The 21,826-nt window shown below is 44.6% G+C and overlaps 2 protein-coding genes across 5 annotated transcripts; one reads left to right on the top strand and one right to left on the bottom strand.

Moving 5' to 3' along the window:
- The first annotated feature begins 851 nt into the window (after positions 1 to 851).
- Positions 852 to 10,550, top strand: atp6v0a1a (ATPase H+ transporting V0 subunit a1a). 4 transcript variants are annotated; one of them, XM_057014276.1, is made up of 22 exons: positions 852 to 1,009; positions 2,056 to 2,219; positions 2,577 to 2,655; positions 2,819 to 2,916; positions 3,007 to 3,135; positions 3,665 to 3,747; positions 4,044 to 4,170; positions 4,299 to 4,381; positions 4,471 to 4,564; positions 5,475 to 5,687; positions 6,205 to 6,355; positions 6,570 to 6,709; positions 6,856 to 7,022; positions 7,100 to 7,190; positions 7,280 to 7,398; positions 7,480 to 7,696; positions 7,779 to 7,886; positions 7,968 to 8,075; positions 8,421 to 8,438; positions 8,829 to 8,946; positions 9,041 to 9,212; positions 9,945 to 10,550. In XM_057014276.1, exons 2-22 carry the CDS (start codon positions 2,103 to 2,105, stop codon positions 10,036 to 10,038), a joined length of 2,526 nt encoding a protein of 841 aa, XP_056870256.1. In that variant the 5' UTR covers positions 852 to 1,009; positions 2,056 to 2,102; the 3' UTR covers positions 10,039 to 10,550. The 4 variants fall into 4 exon arrangements, with proteins under 4 accessions (XP_056870256.1, XP_056870254.1, XP_056870258.1 ...); XM_057014274.1 differs by having other exon boundaries at positions 8,394 to 8,438; XM_057014278.1 differs by lacking the exon at positions 9,945 to 10,550 and adding an exon at positions 9,655 to 9,875 and having other exon boundaries at positions 8,394 to 8,438.
- Positions 10,551 to 13,525: 2,975 nt separating this feature from the next.
- On the bottom strand, positions 13,526 to 21,635 carry stk17al (serine/threonine kinase 17a like). Its single transcript, XM_057014292.1, has 7 exons — positions 21,289 to 21,635; positions 18,704 to 18,916; positions 15,999 to 16,143; positions 15,771 to 15,897; positions 15,621 to 15,669; positions 15,276 to 15,455; positions 13,526 to 14,797 (listed from the first exon to the last, which is right to left on the bottom strand). Exons 1-7 carry the CDS (start codon positions 21,399 to 21,401, stop codon positions 14,506 to 14,508), a joined length of 1,119 nt encoding a protein of 372 aa, XP_056870272.1. The 5' UTR covers positions 21,402 to 21,635; the 3' UTR covers positions 13,526 to 14,505.
- Between the last annotated feature and the right edge of the window lie 191 nt (positions 21,636 to 21,826).

The raw sequence follows: 21,826 nt of genomic DNA, 5'->3' as shown, positions 1-21,826 counted from the left end.
AACACTAAATGTTCTATATTATATTTGCAAAACTTGCAGTTTCTGTGTGAGCGTGATCATGCAGGTGAGTGAACGAACTCCCTTAATTGGCGAAAGAGCAAAGCGGCCCAAACCTTGCTAATCGCGTTTGTCCCCTTTAAAAGAATAAATAATTCGCAATGGACTGAGCATTAATTAAAGCTAAAACTTTGCTAACACTATAGTTATATGACGTTGTTCATATTTGTCTGATTCAGAAAATCGTAATAATAATTGGGTCAATTAGCATACCGTGTCCTTTCAGCTCCAATTTCAAGTTCAATTCAATCGCGGTTGCGACCCACTAGCCTGTAGGTACAGCTGCTGCCCCCAGTGGTCGCGATGTGGAACTACATGCGTATGCCAATAGCGTCGAGTTACGATTTTCAAGTTGAGCTATTTTCGGTAGAAGTGTTCAAAATAAAATGTTAAACGTCTTAGACTGTATTTACATTGATGACCACAATGTGGCAGTGGATGTCACATAAAAACGAAAGGGCATTCCAATCTAAGCTAAACAAATTTCTAAATGACTAAATTATGCCATCATTAGTCAGTACTGCTTAATTTCTCATCAAATCACATCCTGTATTTTTGTCTTAAATTGACACATACAATTTAAATACAATTTAAACAGCCTTAGTTGCGCGTGGTTGCCACTAGATATTAGGGAATATTCACAATCATGATATCATCATATCATCATATTATAACCATAATAGAGAAAGCCTTTAATTTTGCCATGATTTCGCAAACGATTCAAATAAAACCAAAGTGACAGCAAATTACGTATATTCGTGTGTGTGTGTTTAAATTGTAAGCAATTATATGCCTGACCGACAGGTGGCAGCATTGCAAAAGAAAGGACGTCAACTCGGTACTAACAGTAGAAGAAGAAATAGCGAACAGAGGAAGCAATAGAATGGTTTGCCCGAACCACCGTCAGAAACCAAGAAGACAATTCGAGAGAGAAGCGTGATAGTCTACGGCAGTAAGGACATTTCATTGAGCTTTCTCCTTTATTGTCTATAACATAGTGTAGACATTCAATTCTTTTGCTTACTCGGTGATGACGATAATGGCGCAGGCAAGATTAGGTCAAATATTAAACAACAGGTGCGCGTCATATTGGTTAGCTACTTTGTTAGCTCCAAATTACGCTGTTTACTGTCAAATACACGTTTATTGTCGGAGTGCATTGTTAAGTGCATTGTTAAGTGCATTAACCGTCTATAATTAACTCGCATCTTTCTGAAAATAATATCTCTTGCGTGACGTCCATCGAGCTTGTTTGTAGAAATAAACTACCTGTTGACTTCGGTCAATTAATAGAACAGATATGGAGACTCACAGGTTATTGTCAGACGGTACCTTAATATTGCCTTTATATTGATCATTTCGGTGGGTTCTTTGTATTTAGACGCCGGTTTTGTCTCTTAGAACCCAACTACCGTTTGACAGGTACGCGCACCTATAATGCAGATCGTCTCCAGGGAATTGAAACATTCTTTTGTGCGCCTTGATGCGATTGGGTCGGGGAGTTTATTGAAAATGTGCAGCTTTCCTGTATATTGTTGTAGAGTTTTGAAATTGCGATGGGAGTGTCGAGGCTTTTAGAGCTCCAGGTCACATGCTGCCGTGTAATCCATAGATAAGCCGTGTGTGTGTGTGTGTGTGTGGTGTGTGTTGGTGTGTGTGTGGTGTGTGTGTGTGTGTGTGTGTGTGTTGGGGAGGTTATTGTTTTTAGCTACACGATGTTAAAATGGGGGAAACCAGCATTAATGCATTATTACATTAAACGTGTGCAGTGTTTTATATCGTCACGACAAGAATCTTTTTTCTCTGTTCTGAGCGGAACAAAAGAGGATGAAACCTTCTTAAGCTGCCTTAAATCGACTTATTTGAGTTCTTCAAGCAGACCTGTCTTGAATGCCCGTCAGATCCCTCAAAGTCTCACTTCGAAGGACAAAATGTTTTCACTTGAACTGGAATTCCCTTTGGCAGTATTTGATACTGACGGACACAATTCATGTTTAGTTTCTAGGGGTTGGAGGTGCTAATTAGCACTCGCAGTCTTCATCGAGATGGGGCAGTTGTTCAGAAGTGAGGAGATGACCTTGGCTCAGCTTTTCCTTCAGTCTGAAGCAGCTTACTGTTGTGTCAGCGAACTGGGAGAAATCGGAATGGTGCAGTTCCGTGATGTAAGTCCACTGTTTCCTTCTGTGTTATCATCAGACTGGCATTTCACACCTAATTAAGTTAATTAATAAGTTTTACTAAAATCAGGAAGCTGTTGTGAAAGACGACACATCAGCAACATTGTTGTAGAAGTCTCATGGTCCTCACGTGCTCAGAACCCGCTGCTCATTCCACAGATGAGGCCCACTTCTCCCAAACCCTGGGGGAAGCTTTGTGAGCACGTCTGTGCAATAAATGAGATCTTTCATTCAATTACATTACACAAGATAATAAAAAAAACACCACTGCTTATGACACAACTGGAAATGTCCTTTAAAATCACCTCACATGAACTGGTTGCTTTATATCTGTTCTTACAGCTCAACCCGGATGTAAACGTCTTCCAACGAAAGTTTGTCAATGAAGTGCGAAGGTGTGAGGAGATGGATCGCAAATTGAGTAAGTGAGCTCAAATGTGTGTGGGTAGATGATAACTCTGTACCATCACCCAGTTCTGATTTAGTGGTTCGAGGTGCAGCTCAGGTTGACATATTGAGCTATTTGAGACATCGAAAATAAGAGATTAGAGGTTTTATGCATCCTTCCTATGTCATCTGCACAGGATTTGTGGAAAAAGAAATAAAGAAGGCAAACATCCCAATTGTTGACACAGGAGAGAACCCCGAGGTCCCTTTTCCACGAGACATGATTGACCTGGAGGTGACTGCTGGCTTCATTCTTACCATAAAGCGCCTGATATGTTGTTACGTAGGTCCTGCTGAACCCTCCATGTTGTCCCTGTCCTCACAGGCCTCATTTGAGAAGCTTGAAAATGAGCTGAAGGAAATAAACACCAATCAAGAGGCCCTGAAGAAGAACTTCCTGGAACTGACTGAACTCAAGCACATTCTGCGTCGTACTCAGCAGTTTTTCGATGAGGTCAGCGTTTTTCTGAGTGTGGTTTCTCTAAGGCCACATTATCGTGTCAGATGGAGTAGCAGGACTGGGTTAGTGTTCCAAAGTCTATGGCTGAAGACGCCAAAGTAGCGGTCATAATTATGCCACGTCCATAAATATTTAACCGTGTCCATGGACACAAATTAGTGCCATTAATGGGTTGCCTTAGTGAGATGCTGGTTGTTCTGATAAGCTGCTATATTTTCATTATCTCCCCCCCACACGTACGAGCAACAGCAGCTTTACTTATTTTTAATCATTTACTTTTATTTCAATGTTGTAGGATGATTAGAACTGAACAAAGGCTTCCCGGTCAACGATTACACATTGTTTACACTTTATTGCCCAAATCAATGTTTAAATATTCTCCAAATTGTTGGGATCTTAAATTCGGGTGAATTATTAATCCACACAACTTTTCAATAACAATGATTCATGTACATTTGATGATATAGGGATATAGATAAATGCAGATGATGATTGTGCTTTGGGATCTGTAACCTTCCTGCAGATGGAGGATCCCAGCATACTGGAGGAGTCGTCCACGCTCATGGACCCAAATGAGCCGCCCCGAGGGGCCCCTCTGAGACTGGGGTGAGCCCGTTTTATTGCACTTTTACCTAATTACATGGAAGTAATCATTTATTTAGGGAGTAATTAGGTCCAGAAGAGCTGAGTCTGACAGGAGCGTGTAACAATTAGCCAGTCCTTCCCCCAAAGGAAGCTCGGGTTGCCGAGCTCACTTGGCCAACACACGTGACTTATTTATGGTATCCCAGTCACAAATATTCCATGTAAATGAGCATGTCACATGATTTTCACAGTCTCATTCTGGTTTGGTTTCTCAAGCTTTCACAGCAGAGGAGTTATAGCTGTTTAATGTGTCGCAGGTTTGTGGCCGGAGTCATCGGAAGGGAGCGGATTCCAACATTTGAGAGGATGTTGTGGAGGGTTTGCAGAGGGAATGTGTTCCTGAGACAGGCAGATATTGAAGACTCTCTGGAGGACCCCGCGACAGTCAGTGCTCTAATAAAAGAACGCTCTCTCTATGATATATGATTTTACAGTCTCAAACTTACAGAAGTAGAGGACGGGGATGAGTCGGTTGTCCTTGTCTTAATCCCAAATGCATGATGTTCCCGCAGGGGGACCAGGTCCACAAGTCAGTCTTCATCATCTTCTTCCAGGGAGACCAGCTGAAGAATAGAGTGAAGAAGATCTGTGAGGGGTAAATGAGCAGCAACTCTTGTTAAGTGAACTGTATCAAGTGGTGTTTTCTTGCCAGAGCCTCATGTTTGCTTCCTTGCCCCTGTTCAGCTTCAGAGCTACATTGTACCCATGTCCAGAAACCCCTCAGGAGAGGAAAGAGATGCTAGCAGGGGTGAACGCGCGCATTGAGGACCTGCAAATGGTAAATGGACTTGGCCACAATGCATTTAAATTGACTCCCAAATCAACCTGAACTGGTCTAATCCGCTTTGGTATTTTTAGTTGCTCATGGGGAATAAAAAAAACCCAAGAAATGACAATAAAGGAGTTCTTTGAAAATGCTGAGATTTCATCTTTAACATTATTCTTTAAGGTCCTGTCTGTCTCTGCAGATGTGTTTTAACTCTTACTAACAGCCGTTTTCTTCCCCAGCTCTGTGAGTTGAGTACCTTGATTTAATGCCATTGTAGAGGACTTGTTGTCTGCCAGGCACCGTTTCTTCGTTCCCTGCTGTTATTTGTCACTGCAGTATGGAATTTCTCCCCACTGACTTGTTACCAGAGATGTAAACCCTTGAGGCATTTTCCTCGTTACACTTAGCAAACAAGAACTGTTCGTGTCTTTGTCATGTGATATCTCGCCAGTGGCTCCTGGATATGTGTGGATCTGTGACTCTTCATATAATGTACATATAAAACCCAAATGATCAAATAGATGATGAGGGACATTTTGGAGCTGTTTGGAACACGGGTTCCTAGGTTGGAGTGAGTAAACCTGTAGGCAGAGAGCATAAATGTCCCGTCGATCGTGAGACGGGGCTTTAAATGTGAGCAGCAGCACGTGTGAGAATGTCTTATATCAAACCTTAAGGGGTCCGCACACAGGCCCTTGGACTGCTGCCTCGGTGGTTTAGTAACTTTCTCCAGGTGATTGCTGCCTCTTTATTCATTTTTAGAGTAATTACATCCTTAGCATCTGCAAATATACTAAAAAAGAAACAAATAAAACCTGTTCTGTGTTAATGCCTAATTTGTTAAATTAAATAGTATAACAGCCAATGTTTGGTAACCAGGTAGCCCATCGTTGGCCTCACTATTTGTCTGTTCCCAAAGGTGCTAAACCAGACTGAGGACCACAGGCAGAGGGTCCTGCAGGCTGCAGCCAAGACCGTCAGGGTGTGGTTCATCAAAGTGAGAAAAATGAAGGCCATCTACCACACTCTCAACCTCTGCAACATCGACGTGACGCAGAAGTGTCTGATCGCCGAGGTGTGGTGTCCCGTCTCCGACCTGGACTCCATCCAGTTTGCTCTGCGGAGGGGGACGGTGAGTCAGATGACGCTTCCCCGGGTCGGTTGGCAAATGATGGGTTTGGGATATCACTCTACGCTGGTTGTGTAATGAACGTGGTGGAAACATTTTGAAATCAACAAGGTTCAACTTCCCTTCGCGGTCGCTCGTTACAAGTGGGGGGGGAAAGTTGGGCAACATCATTTAGGTACTGGAGGAATGCTGTGTGTATGTGTGTGTATACCTGTATATAATCTCCCAAATCTGGTTTGAGTTCATGGGGAAACATTTGAAACTAAAGGAAAATGGAATTTAAAAGTTTCTGTACAACCTCTGACTCAAAAGAGGAAGGAAGTCTGGTGTAGCAACAAACGCTAGTGACCAAGCAAAGGCAGGGTGGCCCTGTAAAGCATGGGACTGAGCTGATACTCCTTTCATCTAGCAGCTTGTCCTAATGTTGGTTGAGGGACTATTTTCTCTTCACTACGAGTGAAACCTAAACCAGGCCTTTGAGACTAATTTGCATCACTATGTTGTGTTGTTGAGCGATTAGGAGAAGAGCGGCTCCACTGTGCCTTCCATCCTCAATAGGATGCAGACCAAGCAGACCCCTCCCACCTATAACAAGACCAACAAATTCACCTCGGGCTTTCAGAACATAGTTGATGCCTATGGAATCGGCACCTACCGTGAGATGAATCCAGGTGAGCATGGCCGCAGCTCCAGACCATCATTATTATCAAGAGGAATCTTTTAACAGCTTAACTCGGGATTTCAGTAGCAGAAGAAACTTCACTTCACCATCCATCACTTCTTTGTTGAGATGAGCTATGTATGGTGGCACAACCCTCCTCTCATGTGATGCCTGCCTGCCTCCCCCCCTCCCTCACTGCCCCCCCCATCCCCCCTTGTCTCCAGCGCCATACACCATCATCACCTTCCCCTTTCTGTTTGCGGTCATGTTTGGTGACATGGGCCACGGGGCCCTCATGACCTGCGCCGCCCTCTATCTTGTACTGAGAGAGAGCAGACTGATGGCCCAGAAGAATGACAATGAGGTATGAATCCATCCCGACCATCTCATCAGCATCACCGTTACTGGTCCAGCCCTCTGCAGCTGTACCTGAAGCCTGGTTCCTTCAGCTGCACCTCTCCTCCATCCGCTTAACGCGTTCATTTGCTGACGTCGACTCTCTTACGGCAGATGTTCAACATGGTCTTTGCGGGCCGTTACATCATCCTGCTGATGGGAGTGTTCTCGGTCTACACTGGGATCATTTACAACGACTGCTTCTCCAAGTCATTAAATGTGTTTGGCTCTGGCTGGAGCGTGAGGCCCATGTTCGACCCTCAAGTGGGAGGCAACTGGACGTGAGTGTGTGTTGTTAAAGCCCAGTGGGGTGCGGTGCTTTGTATCACCCTTAAAGGGGATTTCTCATTCTCCTCAGGTTTGCAACCCTGGAAGGCAACCGGCTTCTGCAGTTGGACCCAGCCATTGATGGGGTATTTAAGGGCCCTTACCCCATCGGCATAGACCCGGTAAATGTCTGTTGCTGAAATGTAGTCACTCATGGTCACTCCACTCGAGAATATGAGAGATTTTCTTGCCTTGTCTTGTTTCCTGACAGATTTGGAACATTGCAGTCAATAAGCTGACTTTCTTGAACTCGTTCAAGATGAAGATGTCCATTATCCTGGGAGTCATCCACATGCTGTTTGGTGTTTCTCTCAGTCTCTTCAATCACCTGTGAGTCTGCACCCCCCCATTTATCCTCAGGGTTCTCCTCTGTTATCATATTTGTGACAAACTGATTGTGGTGGCTTGCAGGTACTTCAAAAAGCCACTGAATATCTACCTTGGATTCATCCCAGAGGTTATTTTTATGTCCAGCCTGTTTGGCTACCTCGTCATTCTTATCTTTTATAAGTGGGTCTCCTTCACTGCGCGCACCTCCAAGGATGCTCCCAGCCTCCTCATCGCATTTATAAACATGTTCCTCTTCAACTATAACGACCCCAGTAACAAACCTCTGTACAGTGGACAAGTAAGCCACCAACACACAACTGCCACATTTAAAGTCACGAAAGCAAACTAATTACTTTGTTTTTCCCTTCTTCCATCTACAGATGGGCCTCCAAATATTCCTGGTGTTAATCGCTCTTGCATGTGTCCCCTGTATGTTGGTTGTGAAAACGTTAGTGTTGCGGAGGCAGCATTTGTGGCGGAAACACTTGGTAAGATAAGTCCGACCACCAACTTGGCACTCTGCTAAAATCCGTTTATCTCTGCTAACGTTGACCCGTCTTTTGTTTTAGGGCACGCAGAACTTTGGAGGGATCCGGGTGGGCAATGGGCCCACTGAGGACCAGGCTGAAATCATCCAGCACGACCAGCTCTCACAGCACTCTGAAGAGGAAACTGAGGTGAGGGACTTTTTTTGTGGGGGTGGGAGGGGCTGTTTGTTAGGGAACCATGGAAGAAGACATCCCACATCTTTGAATAATTCAGTCCCTTCACCACAGTTTGAAACAGGAAACTGAAAGCTGATATCTCCTCTGTGGTCCACCGCTCGTGATCATTCACGTCATCAGTCGAACATTTTAAAGCAATTCTTTACCAGATGAGCTTATATACATGTAATATGTTCCATTCTTTCCCCCCCTGTGAGCTAACTGATTTCTGTCATTGCTGTTTTGTTTACTCATGTCTGTGTCAAACCGTGCGTGTTGTCAATAACCAAGCCTTGCCTTTTGTCGTCTGCCGTCAAGGCCCATGAGGAGGAAGAGGTAGGACATGTGCTTGCACCCATGCACTGTTTTCTGTCCCCTGCATGTCTAGTGTTTCTGGTGGTCTGTGTGCCTCAGTCGTTCCTGTCCCGCATTGGCTGCTGCTTTTAGCTGGGCCTGATAGTCATAGTTTGATTGTGCTCAATTTATTTCGTGGCTGCAGCTCAAGCTGTGGGAGCTAGTGGGTGTTTTTCTTTGTAAGCCGCTGTGCATAAGGTTCTAATACAGTGGTGCATGAAAAGTGCCAATTCTGATTCTGGGTTCTTTCCTAATCCTGGGCATCTTAAGGATGGTCTGACTAGCTTCCACACGGACCTCAGGACTGATGTGGAGAAGCGCTCTTTCTTTTAAAAACACAATTCCGATTTGGCTGTTTGTTTTTGTCCACAGTTTAACTTTGCCGATGTGGCGGTGCATCAGGCGATACACACCATCGAGTACTGCCTGGGCTGCATCTCCAACACTGCTTCCTATCTGAGGCTTTGGGCCCTGAGTCTTGCCCATGCTCGTAAGTCCTACCCTCTGTACCTAAAAGGCTCGGAAATACTTTTCACCTAAAAATAAATAAATAAATCTGCAATCTTTTCCTCCCTCCTGCTCAGAGTTGTCGGAGGTGCTGTGGTCCATGGTGATGCACATCGGCCTTTCCTCGAGAAGCTTTGGAGGCTTCTTTCTCCTCACCATAGTCTTTTTCTTCTTTGGAGTTCTAACAGTTGCCATTCTACTCATAATGGAAGGCCTGTCAGCGTTCTTGCACGCGCTGCGATTGCACTGGTAAGTGTTATACTTCTTAGGTTTATGGTTTTGAACCTTTCATAGATGTTTATGAGGACCAGTGTGGCTTCACTGCTAAACCGCTCGCAGTTTGTGCTACTTGGGCCAATTTTGTTTTCCCACCTGCTGACCAAGAACATGTTTGTGCATTTCTGCTACGTGCACGGGATTAATGTGATGAGGGATGCGACCCTGATGTCTCCTGCCTTTGTTGGACTTCTCTGTCCCGTTTCTGTAATCCTCTGTTCCACCTGCAGAGCCTGTCTGCATTGTCTCTCCTAGAATTACCAATAATAATCCAGAGCTGACTGACAATTTCCCTGAACTTGGACGAGGAATATGAATGTTACTTCCAAATAATACCTCCATATGAGACCTTGACTGGCAGAATGAAAAATTCAGTTAATATTTTCAAAACAATTCCATCCTTATCCCACTCCAGACTATGGAGCGGGAGGTATCTGTGGCTTCTCAGTTAAAAGGTCATTGCGCTGTTATAGTAGCATTGGCCTTTTAAAAATAGAGCCTGGCCATTTTCCAGAGGGGGAGCTTGGGTGTCGGCCCCTAACGCTGGGCCAGGAGCAGGGACATGAGCAGGTGCAGGTGGGTGGCGGTGGAATGAAGACCATGGGTCATCAGCCTGACTGTCTCTGTGCTGCTGCTGCTCCTCTTGACACTCGTCCTCTTTTTAAATCTGCGACTCTGTTTTGTTTTTTCTTTTTATGTGCACAGGGTGGAGTTCCAAAACAAGTTTTATTCAGGCCAGGGCTTCAAGTTCCTGCCGTTCACTTTTGAAAGCATCCTGGATGGCAGATTTGAGGAGTGACATCAGACGCTTCCTCTTATATCGCCTAATTTTGGCGAGTAGGTGTGATGTTGAATAGTGATTTTTGTATATGATGCTAAAAGAGATCTGGAATCAGTCACTTTTGTTTTAAACATCAAATCAGCGAATTACTTTTACCATTCCCATGAAAATAACATGATTCTGTGTCCTGTCGTTGTGAAGTTTTGTTATGTTTTATTTACTTTGATATTATTTATGCAATTTCCTTTATAATACCAGTGTCTCTTTTGCACTCATAATCACTCCTACGTTATTTTCTGATGTTGTTGAGAGGCTTATTCAGATGAAGATGTGTCCTTTGTAAGTTTATTTCAGGATCAGTATATCTGTTTTAAGTATGGCGTCTGTGTTGTGATCTAACCTGACATAAATCTGTGGTCTTCAGCTATTTCTTGAGGTTAAGAATGGCATAGTGCAGAAGTGTTCTAGAGATTCTTCAACAACCACCTTAACGTGTGCGTCTCCGTGAGAATAAAATGAGAATAACTGGGTTTGGTTATCTTTCTTCCTCCCCTCTCCGTGTCTAAAATGATCAGTTGCTGTTGCCCAGCGCTGAGCTTTGGGCAGACATTTTGAAAAGGAAGCTGATAAAAGGGGTTTCTGCCCTCAGTTGAATATTATCATGCAGTGAAACATGATTATGGTTGTAGGAGTAGTTAAATTAAGGCTAAAGTCCTCACATTTACGACCTGATGATTCTCAGAACTGCACCAGTCTGTCGGGGTTCAACACAACATCTGTCCTCTTGGTGGCGCTGCTGGACCGATCATTAAGTCTTTGGTTTTCTCTTTACAGCTGAAATGTGTCTGTCTCTGAGGGTTAAAGGTCAAAGCCCTGCAGTCTTTCCCAAGACACTATAATCTGTGTATTTGTTTTCGGAAATGTCAATACCTTTCCCTATTTTGGGGGGCAACAACAGCCACCCATCGATTTTTCTAAAGCTGCTTTTGTGCTGTTTGTTCTGAGTGGACCCAGTCACATTTTCTTGAAAAATAAACCCAGTCGTGCTGCTCCGTTGTTCATGGCCGTCCTAAAATCAGGAAATTTCACTTGTCATTGGCGTCTGTGTCCTTTAACCCCCTGAACGAGCATCTGGATGCGCCACACTTTGCAAGTTAAAACAGCAGCACAGGCTCTCGTTCTGCTGGTTTCCAACTCTGAGCCTGAGGCTTCGGAGGATTATTTTAACAGTGCGCCGCCTTTTGTTTGGTTCTCTTGTTCAGGCCTTAAATTCAGATGTCCTGTTTTAGCCGAGCTTGCCTGCTGTGTGGTTTTAGGACTGGGATCAGTCAGAGCATCAGATTCAGATTTCTTGCTTTTCTCTTTTTCAGTTTTTCCAGCTCAAGGATAAATGGCTTTTCTCAAACGTACATCTGCATCACTATAAACATAGTAGCTACGTTTTGGTCTCCATCTACTCTCTACTTGGAAATCATATATGGATAATTTCATTTAGGCTTTGATTTGTCACGGGAAATCTCGTCTATATGAAACACTACGAGCCTGGGATTTCTAGGATTTCGTTCTCATTTCTCTCGTATACATCAGTCGGCTGAGCCTGTATTTATCAAGCTGTTGGAGAGCTGAATGAAGAGCTGAGAGTGAAGGACAAAGTTGTCCCATGTGCACCGACATGTTTATTTTTCCTCCAACATGAGTGTGTTTGGACCCACAACTGCAATATAATTAAGAACATAAGCCTTGAGGAATTTCACTATTATATAAGGCATGCAGGGAAGTACTTCTGAGAAAAAGTGGCGCCCCATAAGAGATCTAGGAGTGGCGATATTGAGAGAGACAAGCACAAAAAAAGTAGGACAGTTAGAGGAGACCCAGACACAGAGGGGACATGAGCAAACCAGAAGTTAACTGTCACATCAAATCTAAATTTGATATCCGAATATGAAACAGAAATCAGTCATCCAGTCATTTCATTTCTTGTCACTGGCTTTTAAAAAGTCTTGTAACATTGTTTGCAGCAGTACATCTTAGAATGGATCCGGTTTCCCAGGACGATCCTTGTAGTTTTAGTCTAATTGACCTCTAATGGGTGCATCCATGTGCTTCACTGGGGACTGTTGCAAATGTGGTGCCTGCTTGGCGAATCGAGCACAACAGATTGTTGATAGTGGGATCATCTGGACTCGACAGTGAGCTCCGCTGACAAGAATAAAAGCTTTTTTGTCTCTTTTCTTGCATCTGAAGCCAAAAGCATTTTGCTGCAAGGCCAGTTATCAACCTCCAATCATCACCGTGAATAACAAGGTGGAACCTACAAAGTGGGTTCTTTTGCAAGTCGCTTAAACAACTGAGGTTAATCAGCATGAATACACAATATGGAAAGCTCACACTACCTTATATATACACCATATACTGTATATAGTGGTGAGAATTTAGTTGAGTAACTCGGCCGACTTTCACTGCAGTGATCAAGAACAAAATACTTCACTATTATCCAGCGAGCAACCAAAAACTGCAGTTTGTTAAAATGATTTGATGGTTTGAAAAACAACAACTTTAATGCCTTTTATTGAAGCCCGCAGCCTTCCTGCAAGTGTATCTGCTCCTTCTGTGTTCAGTATGGAAACAATTCCAGCTCCCACCAAGAAAACAAACCCCTGTAAGGAGGCTACAAGGGGAAAAGAGGCACAAGAAGACAATGTCTGGAGGGGAACAGTGGCCATTTATGAACATTTCTGACATTCCTCAGCTCCAGACAGCAGCAGGACTTTCTATAGGGGACGTGGCCGTTCCGGCCATCGAAGGAGGACCCTGCGGGGGGCCATGCTCCCCCCTTACTGGCTACAGCGGCGATGCACTGGCACGGAGCCCAATGGGAAGAGCACATTAAGGCAAGCATCCAGGATATCGACAGGCTGGGATATTGTTCAACCGGTAAACAACCGAGCGTGTGCACGAGCAGAAAAGACCTTTGCTTTTGCCTGATTCCTCACACCATGTTGGCATTTCCTGTTCAGGGAGCCTGCTGGATATTTATGGAAGGCTGGACTGAAGGAGTTTTTTTTTTTTTTAATGTTCCTCGTGTGTTTCTCAAAATAGACTGAAAGGAAAAGCAGATGCTTCACATGGGATCCACTGATGGCCTTTGTTTTGGTGGAAGATACGATTTCCTGCACATACGGGTGCACAGATGAAGACCTGGGCAATTATTAGAGTTTTTAAATGTCAGACTGCCGGGATGAAGGTTTGAGAGGGTTTGATGAGGAAAGAGGAGCCAAGGCGCAGTGAAGGGAGACCCCGGCCTTCCCTAATGTGGCATGGTTCACATTAATTAATGAAACAAGGACACCACTCGTCAACACCGGAGACAAGACAAGATCTGATTCAAAGTGCACGTGTATATTTGTTCCTTACATTTTGCAACACATTTACTCTTTTAAACCTTGTTTGTGAGAACAAGTGCAAATCTTATTGAAATTCATGAGCATTAAGAAGGAAACAGTCCTTTGTACAAAATAAGACGATTTAATGATGTTAACATTCATACAATGGTTAAAAACATCAGTAACTGACACCTTGTCAGAATAAACAAACACATTAACTTACACGGAAAATTTCAGCACTTAATCAACTCCCCCGAAACTTAATTGTTTTCTTTCAACCTCTCCCACTTTCAGAGGATCTTTTTCCTTTTCCTGGACTAACCAAGAGCACAAAATCTGCAATTAACTCCGAGTTAAGTACAAAAACATCTACTTGTGCAACTTGTGCAATAGAAAAATAAGCCAAAAATAATTAAAAAAGCAAATTGGTGACATTAAGACAAGTGAGGCTGGAAATGAGACAAAGTATTGTGATGAAAGCATTGGGTGGTGAAACAATGTTTAATATGCAACAGCAGTGTGGCAGACGACTGTGGGCCTTTGGTTTCTTACAGAATTATTAAAAAGTGCTTTAGATTGTATTTACCATTTCCGCCTTGACGTAGCATTGATGTGGTTGTGCTGAAGTGGAAGTACAAACGCAAATAAATAAACACAGACATAAACAACAGTGGAATAGTTCATGTGTGGCGTAAGCATAGGTGCTTCTTTTGGTAAGTACATCTGTCTGAACCTCCCGACGAGCCTCATCAGACACTCATCAGACAAGGTATGTCTGGCTCTGCCGACTCATCACAAGTGGTTTGGTGGACCACACATTAATTTAAGTTATTTCCTGAGGACGCAGAAGGCGTCTCTTCCTCTGAAAACGTAATTAGGCTCCTTGTCCTTTCTCCTGCTTTTCGTTCCTTCCAAGCAATCATAGATCAGCGCGGATTGGCATAAAAAACACACTCAAAAGGTATCAAAACACGCAGTCCAGCTCACAGGAAGTACAGCAGTACAGCAGCCCGAAAGCATGGCCCCCCCGAGTCGGATCGACACCACTAAGCCGCAGGCTCCTTGGAGTTAACGCAGTCTCTCCTCGCCGATGAACGGACCCTCAGCAGATCAGCTCCTGCTGTATTTCAGGCCGTGTGGCGAAGGGAGGCTCGCTGAAGGAGAAGGTATGGCGGCCGGCCTTTAACTCGCCCTGACCCGGGTACAGGAGGTACGTTCCGATCAAGTCCAGGTCGGGGGAGCCGGCTGGGCTCTCGGGTTCGGACTCCGACTGGCTGGTCTCGGGCTCATCCAACGAGGACGCTTTCACCGCATGGAGGTGCGGGTTGGGATGCGGATGGGGGTGCGAGTTCAGCCAGGGGTGGGTGAGGGCTTCTTCTGCTGTCGCTCTCTTCCTGTCCACACAAACACAATAACACACTGGATGAGTGGAAATTCCTGAGGGGTTTACATAACCAGAGGATCGCCTGGATTTTCTGATTCACTAAGTCCTTCCTGTGCATATGAAGCCATGTTTTCTTTAAGCACTTTGCTTATGTTTTTTGCCATTTCAGTCGGTGCGACTCGATCTTCGTAGGGGCGGGGGTGCAATTCATGTTTTTTCTCTCAACACACGCATTGCTTTCATCAAACTATATTCCAGCTTAAAACGTGGTTTTTCCCCTCTGTGTGGTGACTTCATTTACGCCACTCTAAGCAAATGTGTTCTTGCTAAAGTGACGCAAACGTCGTCGCGCATCTGCACATCTGTCTGGGTTTGACGCACATCCTCTGAGCAAATTAGCCGAACGCTACGCTTCGGGAAATGTCTGTGGCTTAACCACCATCACAAAGGTCTGATCGAATCAATCAGCTTCCTACGAGCAGACTCACCTCGGATTTTTGACAAGTAAAGACTTGATAAAGTCGATAGCCTGCGAGGAAATCCCCTCAAACGTGTCCTGCGAGTAGTCTATGTTGACTTGAGAGATGTTAAGAAATGTCTCTTGCTTGTCATCACCCAGGAAGGGGGACTCGCCAGTCAGCATGACATAGATCAGGACCCCGATGCTCCTGTTAAAGAGGAAGGAAGGAGGAACAGAAGGTTGCTGTCAGAGTTAGACTGAAACACACTGTAACGCAGTTTGCTAAGACCTTGAGGTTCATCTAGATTTACTTTAGCAAATAACTGGTTTCCATCTGCATGTAGAATGACCTTGACCTCAGCCGCACACTTACCACATGTCTGTCGCAGTACTAATGGGTTCATAGTTCAGGATCTCTGGTGCTGGAATAAAAACACAAGGCCCAAGTTAGCCATAATACATTAAACTCAAAGATCTGAATTCAGGTGCATGTGGGTATTGGTGAGCTGGATCCAGGACTCACCCACATACTCCGGCGTCCCCAGGATCTCCCTGACTTCTGTGATACTGTCCATGCGCCGGGACAAGCCGAAGTCCACAATACGAATGTCTCCCAAAGGTCTGGCACTGGTCAGCAGGATGTTCTGGGGCTGGAGAAGACAGATTATTACACATGAATCTCAATTCATCCGACATCTTCCACCACAGTTAGACGCTTAAGACAGTAATCCTTAAGTCCAAAGGTATTTACTTTAAGATCCAGGTGCACCACGTTGTTCCGATGCAGGAAGGCCACTCCGGTCAGGATCTGCTTGGCCAACCGGATCACATCTTTCTCTGTGAAGGCCTCGTCATTATCTGCAACACACTGGTTGAAGATTTCTCCCCCAGCAGCACTGTCAACACAGAAGGGGTAAGAAAAGTGAGAACATGGACACTCGAGAAATGGTTCATGTGGCCTAGTTTTAAATGTGCCTTCCTTTCAAGATTGGTTCACGAAAGTTGATGAGTTAATTCCAGTCACACTTTTTAAGCTAACAAACCCCGGATCATTCCCATTTTTGTAAAATGATGTAACGCCTTGTGTCCTGTTCAGTACAAATGCTGGAGGCGACACTCTGCAAGTGAGTCGGGCATAAATCAAGAGAGCTGAAGTTGCCCACTCAGTTTACAGCTGCTGAGGAGAAAATCTCACACAAGATAATATGCTGCAGACTGCCTTCCAAAATCAAACACACTGAACACGAGGAGAACTGGTTGGCTAATAAAAGTGTAGATATTTTCCACCAGTGAAAGAATTAAAGCCATTAGTGTGGCTGTGGAGCCTCAGTTGGGTGATTAGAGACGGAAGGCACGGATTTTCCCCTCCAACCACACATACAGCTAACACATAATGGATTATTTTCCTTTGGAATTTAGCAGCGAGACAATTCAAACTAGCGACTTCTTGGGTTTTTGTGAAAGACTGTCACATTCCAGCCTGATCTTCTCCCTCTGGAGTAACAAAGTTAGTTCAAGAAGACGCCGCGGATTCTTTTTGGATGCTCCATCTGTAAGATCAATGCCTGAAGCTGACAGTTCTAGTCTAAACTGGATCCATGTGTGAGGGATTTACAGGACACATGCTTTTTATCTTCAAGAGGAAAACCTTAGGAGCGGGTCCTGGGCATGGCGATTACATAACCAGTACAGTTCGACTCCCAGTTAAGCCTGTGAAGGTTGAACTACTCTCCCCAGCTGTGAAAACAGCATCCATATTTTTGGAGATTTTAGGGATGTATGCCATCAGTCCATGCAGCATGCCTTGTGGCTCACACCAATAAGTGGTTGACCTTCTACTTACACCACATATTGCACACATGCAATCTCAAAAGAGTTTAAATCACAAACCAGTGCAAGTCTTGGGTGCACCAGAACGTCTGGATAGGCCGAAAGGCTCAAAGTGCAGACTTCAGTATAACATCAGGGGTAAATAAGTTCAGAGATTTTGTCAAATCACTGTTTTGGGTCATTCATTACAGAAAGGTGTGAAGATTCTGCTGCACATCCTGCGCAGACATCCATCATTACCAGTCTAAAACTGTATGAAGATGGGACTTTGTGTGGTGCTGACATAGACTGGAGCTGCATTTAAAACGCTGCTTAGAATTCAGCTTCACATGCATTTCTCAGACATTACTAAGGATGTGGTTGTGGCTGCCAGCGTGTGTTATGACAGCTTTGCAGCGTGCTACTTTTGGGAGCCTCGCTTGCCGCTTATATTTAAACCCACAGGAAATGGAAAATAGTTCTCCATTCTTGAAACTTATGCTGAAGTCAGGCGAGGTAAAAGATGCTTCTCTTCAGCGGCACGGGGTCTCACCACTACTCTGGCAGCTTTAGCAGAAAACAACTGCAAGAGATGCACGAGAGCTGCAAAATTTTTTATTGCTGTGCAGTTAAAAAGCGGCACAAGGTGCCGGCAGGGTGGACCACCGACTCACCCAATGCATCATCTTCTCTGCTGGCATGCAGAGGTGAATTGTTGTGTTACTTCCCCTTTCACACTTCAGTCAGAGGTCAAACACAGCAACCCCCCCACCCCCCCTACAGAGATGCCTTTGTTCTGGGGATGCATTCCATGTCTGGCATGGGGATGGACTACCAAAAAAAACTGTATGAGACGGCTTCCGCTGTGAGGAACAAGCAGTCCACAATGAGTGAGATGAGCATAGTTCATGGTGAACTGTGGCGTATTATCTCCCCGATTCCAGGTGGTTAATACAGCACGTGGACTTTCCACATTCTAATTACAAGCTGCAACTGGAGTAGCTCAATGCATTTTCATATACGCATCGTCTAACTTCTTTCTTCATTGTCTAGTGTCTTAGCTAATTTAGCGTCTAACCACAACAGGCTGAAGCCAGACACGACTTTTCTGCATCGCTGAGTCAGCTCAGCCGCACCTGCATGTTGAAAGACAACGCGGCGTCGACCGAAATGAATAAATACATCCTCAGGAACATCTACACAACTCATTTGTTGCTTAAAAATGATGTCAGTGAGCCTGGTTCAGCTGTGTAACACTTGCATTTAAAGGGACACTTCCCCAGCGTCATTCTCTCTTACGAGAACGAGGTGTTGCAGTTGAAAACACATTAGAAACTAACCACAGAGACAGAGAACTTCCATATAAGGCAACCTCTTCAAAGGTGCTAGTCTGCACATCTGATGAGTGTTTACAATTTAAAGAGACGTGTGAACCAAATGTAGAGTGAAGCTGACTGGAAATCGGGTTTAGTCGCAGAAAATCTCTCAGGTTATTTTTAAAAGGTCACTTTGCTAATGTTGCTACTGGTAATATGAATCAAAAAATAAAGTGAGAAAAGAAGCACCTACAATACTTATAAGAGGTATAAGTTGCATTAAGTCAGCTTTATATTTAAAGTTTATATAGACACACACACATCATCTTACCATTCCAGGACCAGGATGATTTCAGAACTGGTTTCGTAGACCTCATGCAGCTCCACCACATAAGGATTTGCCTTGGCCAGCTCCAGCACGGCGATCTCATTCAAGACGTCCATACGACAGTCCATCCCCTTCCGACGTTTTCGCAGGAACTTGGCAGCATACTGCTTTCCCGTTGCCTTCTCAACGCACTTCTTTACCACTGCAAACTTGCCCCTGGGAACACAAACGGGGAGAAAGAAAGAACTTGAGGAGAGAACACTCTCAACCACATTACTTGCTTTTAAAATATACACGGTCTATTTGGTAGGTGACTTCTGTTCGGTGTCCAAGTAGCCAACTGGACCACTGGATTATATTTAGAATGCGGAAAATGAGAGGCTAAATTTACTGGACAAACTCATGACAGTTAAATTGCTGTAAGATGTAACCTAGATTACAGGGAAAGACATCTGAAAATTCATACCAGCTAGCCAAGAGTACAAGACTGGTTGGAAGGAAATAGAGTCCAGTGATAAGACTGAGGTAATATTTGAAAAATACAGCCCGACTTCTGTTGGCCAATGAGAGCCAAGGTGAGTGTGATTAGAATATAAGCACGATTTCCCTCCTTTTTCTTTTATCTTCTTTCTGAAACGGTCAAGAGGGTCTGACAGTAGAGAGATAATGCCTGCAGCAAGACCTGACGCCTCATTCAAAAGGTTCCCAATAAGGACTGTTAGCATGAACTGTTAGCATGATTACATCTGCTTTGACAACCTCACCACTTTCATTCTTTGGCAGGTGTACAGATTGATGTGTAGGAATGTCTAGATTCAGCTGGTTGTCTGCGCAGGATGTCCGATACGTGCAGAACTGCCTCATGTGTCAAAGCAAACATAATCTTCTGTTCTTCCTCCCACACTGATAATGGCAACTTGTTCACCTCCCTTTCTTCACAGCTGACAGCAGCACGGACAAATGGAACCGCGTTTGACACCTCACCAGACCCTCGGACAGGCCACTTCGTCTTTAACAATAGCTGACCAGTTAACTAACATGCCTCACCAGGACCCAGACCACCCACCTGGCACAGGCCTGGGGCAGCTTGATGTGTGTGTGTGTGTGTGGGTAGGGAGGGGGGTACAGTCTGGAGGGATTCTTCAGAGGATGCTAACGTAGACACTGATTCAAAGTTTTAATGAGCTTGCAGGCAGCACAAGCTTAGGAGAAAGGTTGACACATTAATACTTGAAGCAGTTGTTGCTATGGTTATAAAGCAACTCTCCAGATCCAGAAGACTTGTTGTGTTTTGGCCGCAACTTTAGCTCCCCTATTGACAGTTTCTTGTCTTTTGCCTTTTCTCCAGCCTCTTAGAACGCTCATTATTCATAGTGAAAAGGGAAAATCTTTCAGTCTTTTCATCCTTAATCAGCCAAGGTCAGACTAGTTCACCCAAAGAGCAACAGCTTCAGAAAGGAACAACAGGAGATCGTTTCTGGCAGACTGGCAATGGGTCAAAGGTCACTGACAATGTCTATAGGCAGTCACACAGCAATTGTAGCTACACATATGATCACAATGCTTTTATCTACTGTAATGTCTCCCACATCTTGTCGAGTTTATTAAAAAGTGAACCACGCTCGTTGCCTTGCTTTCTATTAGAGTCCACATAGACAATTATCAAATGCCCCGTTAGCAGGGTCACATTTGGTGGAACCGAGTCTGTTCAAAACGGCCCATAAACCAGTTGATCATGTTGCCCTGAACAAATGTGTGTCGCTACAGACGGTGATAATCTGATGAAGAAGTTGGTTTTATCTCCCTCGGGGGGCACTGACTTATTCTCGAAGCGTAAATAGAAGTGACAGTTCTCATTTGCCTGTTTTGCAGACACAGTCAGACACACACAATGAGTTTCTTTTCCTGCTCGGGGTGCCACAATGTACGCATTTGTATGCAGGTCTGGGGGGGCTTTTGACACTAGACGTAAAGGGCACAGTATTTAAAAATAATGCACATTTCTGTTTAAAATGGAATCTAATCTTCTCCTGTGCTCTTGTTGGGTTAAAATGAGAGGAAACCACAGTTTGATGCACGGCTGAGGTTGTGAAGAAGAGGAACCAGAGGGGGAAGCAAAGGTTACTGGGGGCTAAATTAGCCTGTGGGATCCATCTCCAACCAGAATGCAACAGGTGGAAGACGAGCATGGGAACTGACCAAACAGCTACAAGCTAAAAAATGAAATCACTATAAAAACGTGACTGTGTCTTTCCATGTGGTAAAAGTCGACGTTAAATTTCACATCTCTTTTTTAGAGTAACTGAGCTACACACAGCGCATTATCAGAACTTACTACTCTACATCTCGTTTTCCAGCGTCCTAATACTCTTAAAACTTTACCCAAGACGCACAAAGCGCATTACCATTACGCGCACCGCGGCGCGCCTCCATCCATCAATGGTGCGCAGGATTAATAATGTTCAATCAACAGGCTTTCCACCCACACGTGCACAATCCAATGTGATTACCAGATTTATGAAAGATTATCGACGTGTTTTTGTAAATTCCAGAGAACAGTTGCTTATCAGTAGGAAAACCGGACTCACCTGCCGAGTTCTCTGCCGACCAGATCATAACATGCGGTGAACGGATCGCTCCTTATCCTCGAGTTGATTTTTGTCACGATGCCGTTCTTGCTCATTGCTCCTGAATCTGGCATTGGTGCCGTCCTTTGGCTCGAAGAATCTTGGGAAAACGCGTGTAAAGAGACGTCTGGTCCGCTCAAATTAAACGTCGCATGCTCAATAATCTTGGACGGAGCAGCTGTTGTACCAGACAACCGGAAGATAATCCAGCAGCTTCACAGCCAACGAGGATGTGCCCTGCTGCGGCGTGTGTGTGCGCGCGTGTGTGTCACAGCCAGTGCAGTAAATTAGTTCGGATTGCTACTACACATTCCTGACAATAAACTCCTGGCCGGGGCCAACCCCGTGCGCTGACGCTCAGAAAATGAAGCCAATCAACGCGCTGAGGAGGAGGGACATGGCGCAAATGAGCCCGAAAGTGGTGCCTTCAATAGAAACTGTCGCGCACGATAGATTTTTCATCGGTTCATTCCATCAGAGGATGAGTGATTGATGAGAA

This window comes from Takifugu flavidus, chromosome 18 (genome assembly GCF_003711565.1).
Source record: "Takifugu flavidus isolate HTHZ2018 chromosome 18, ASM371156v2, whole genome shotgun sequence".
Classification (NCBI taxonomy): Eukaryota; Metazoa; Chordata; class Actinopteri; order Tetraodontiformes; family Tetraodontidae; genus Takifugu; species Takifugu flavidus.
Note: the sequence above shows the minus strand (reverse complement) of the source record. Positions and strands in the feature narration are given on the sequence as shown.

Excerpts from the sequence above, each read along its gene's own strand:
- atp6v0a1a (XM_057014274.1), top strand. The coding sequence starts at position 2,103 with ATGGGGCAGTTGTTCAGAAGTGAGGAGATGACCTTGGCTCAGCTTTTC. Across the intron at positions 4,171-4,298 it reads CTCTGGAGGACCCCGCGACA|GGGGACCAGGTCCACAAGTC; the intron begins GTCAGTGCTCTA and ends ATGTTCCCGCAG. Across the intron at positions 7,023-7,099 it reads CAAGTGGGAGGCAACTGGAC|GTTTGCAACCCTGGAAGGCA; the intron begins GTGAGTGTGTGT and ends CATTCTCCTCAG.
- stk17al (XM_057014292.1), bottom strand. The coding sequence starts at position 21,401 with ATGCCAGATTCAGGAGCAATGAGCAAGAACGGCATCGTGACAAAAATC. Across the intron at positions 18,917-21,288 it reads GTCGGCAGAGAACTCGGCAG|GGGCAAGTTTGCAGTGGTAA; the intron begins GTGAGTCCGGTT and ends TTGTGTTCCCAG. Across the intron at positions 15,898-15,998 it reads TGGTGCACCTGGATCTTAAA|CCCCAGAACATCCTGCTGAC; the intron begins GTAAATACCTTT and ends TGTCTTCTCCAG.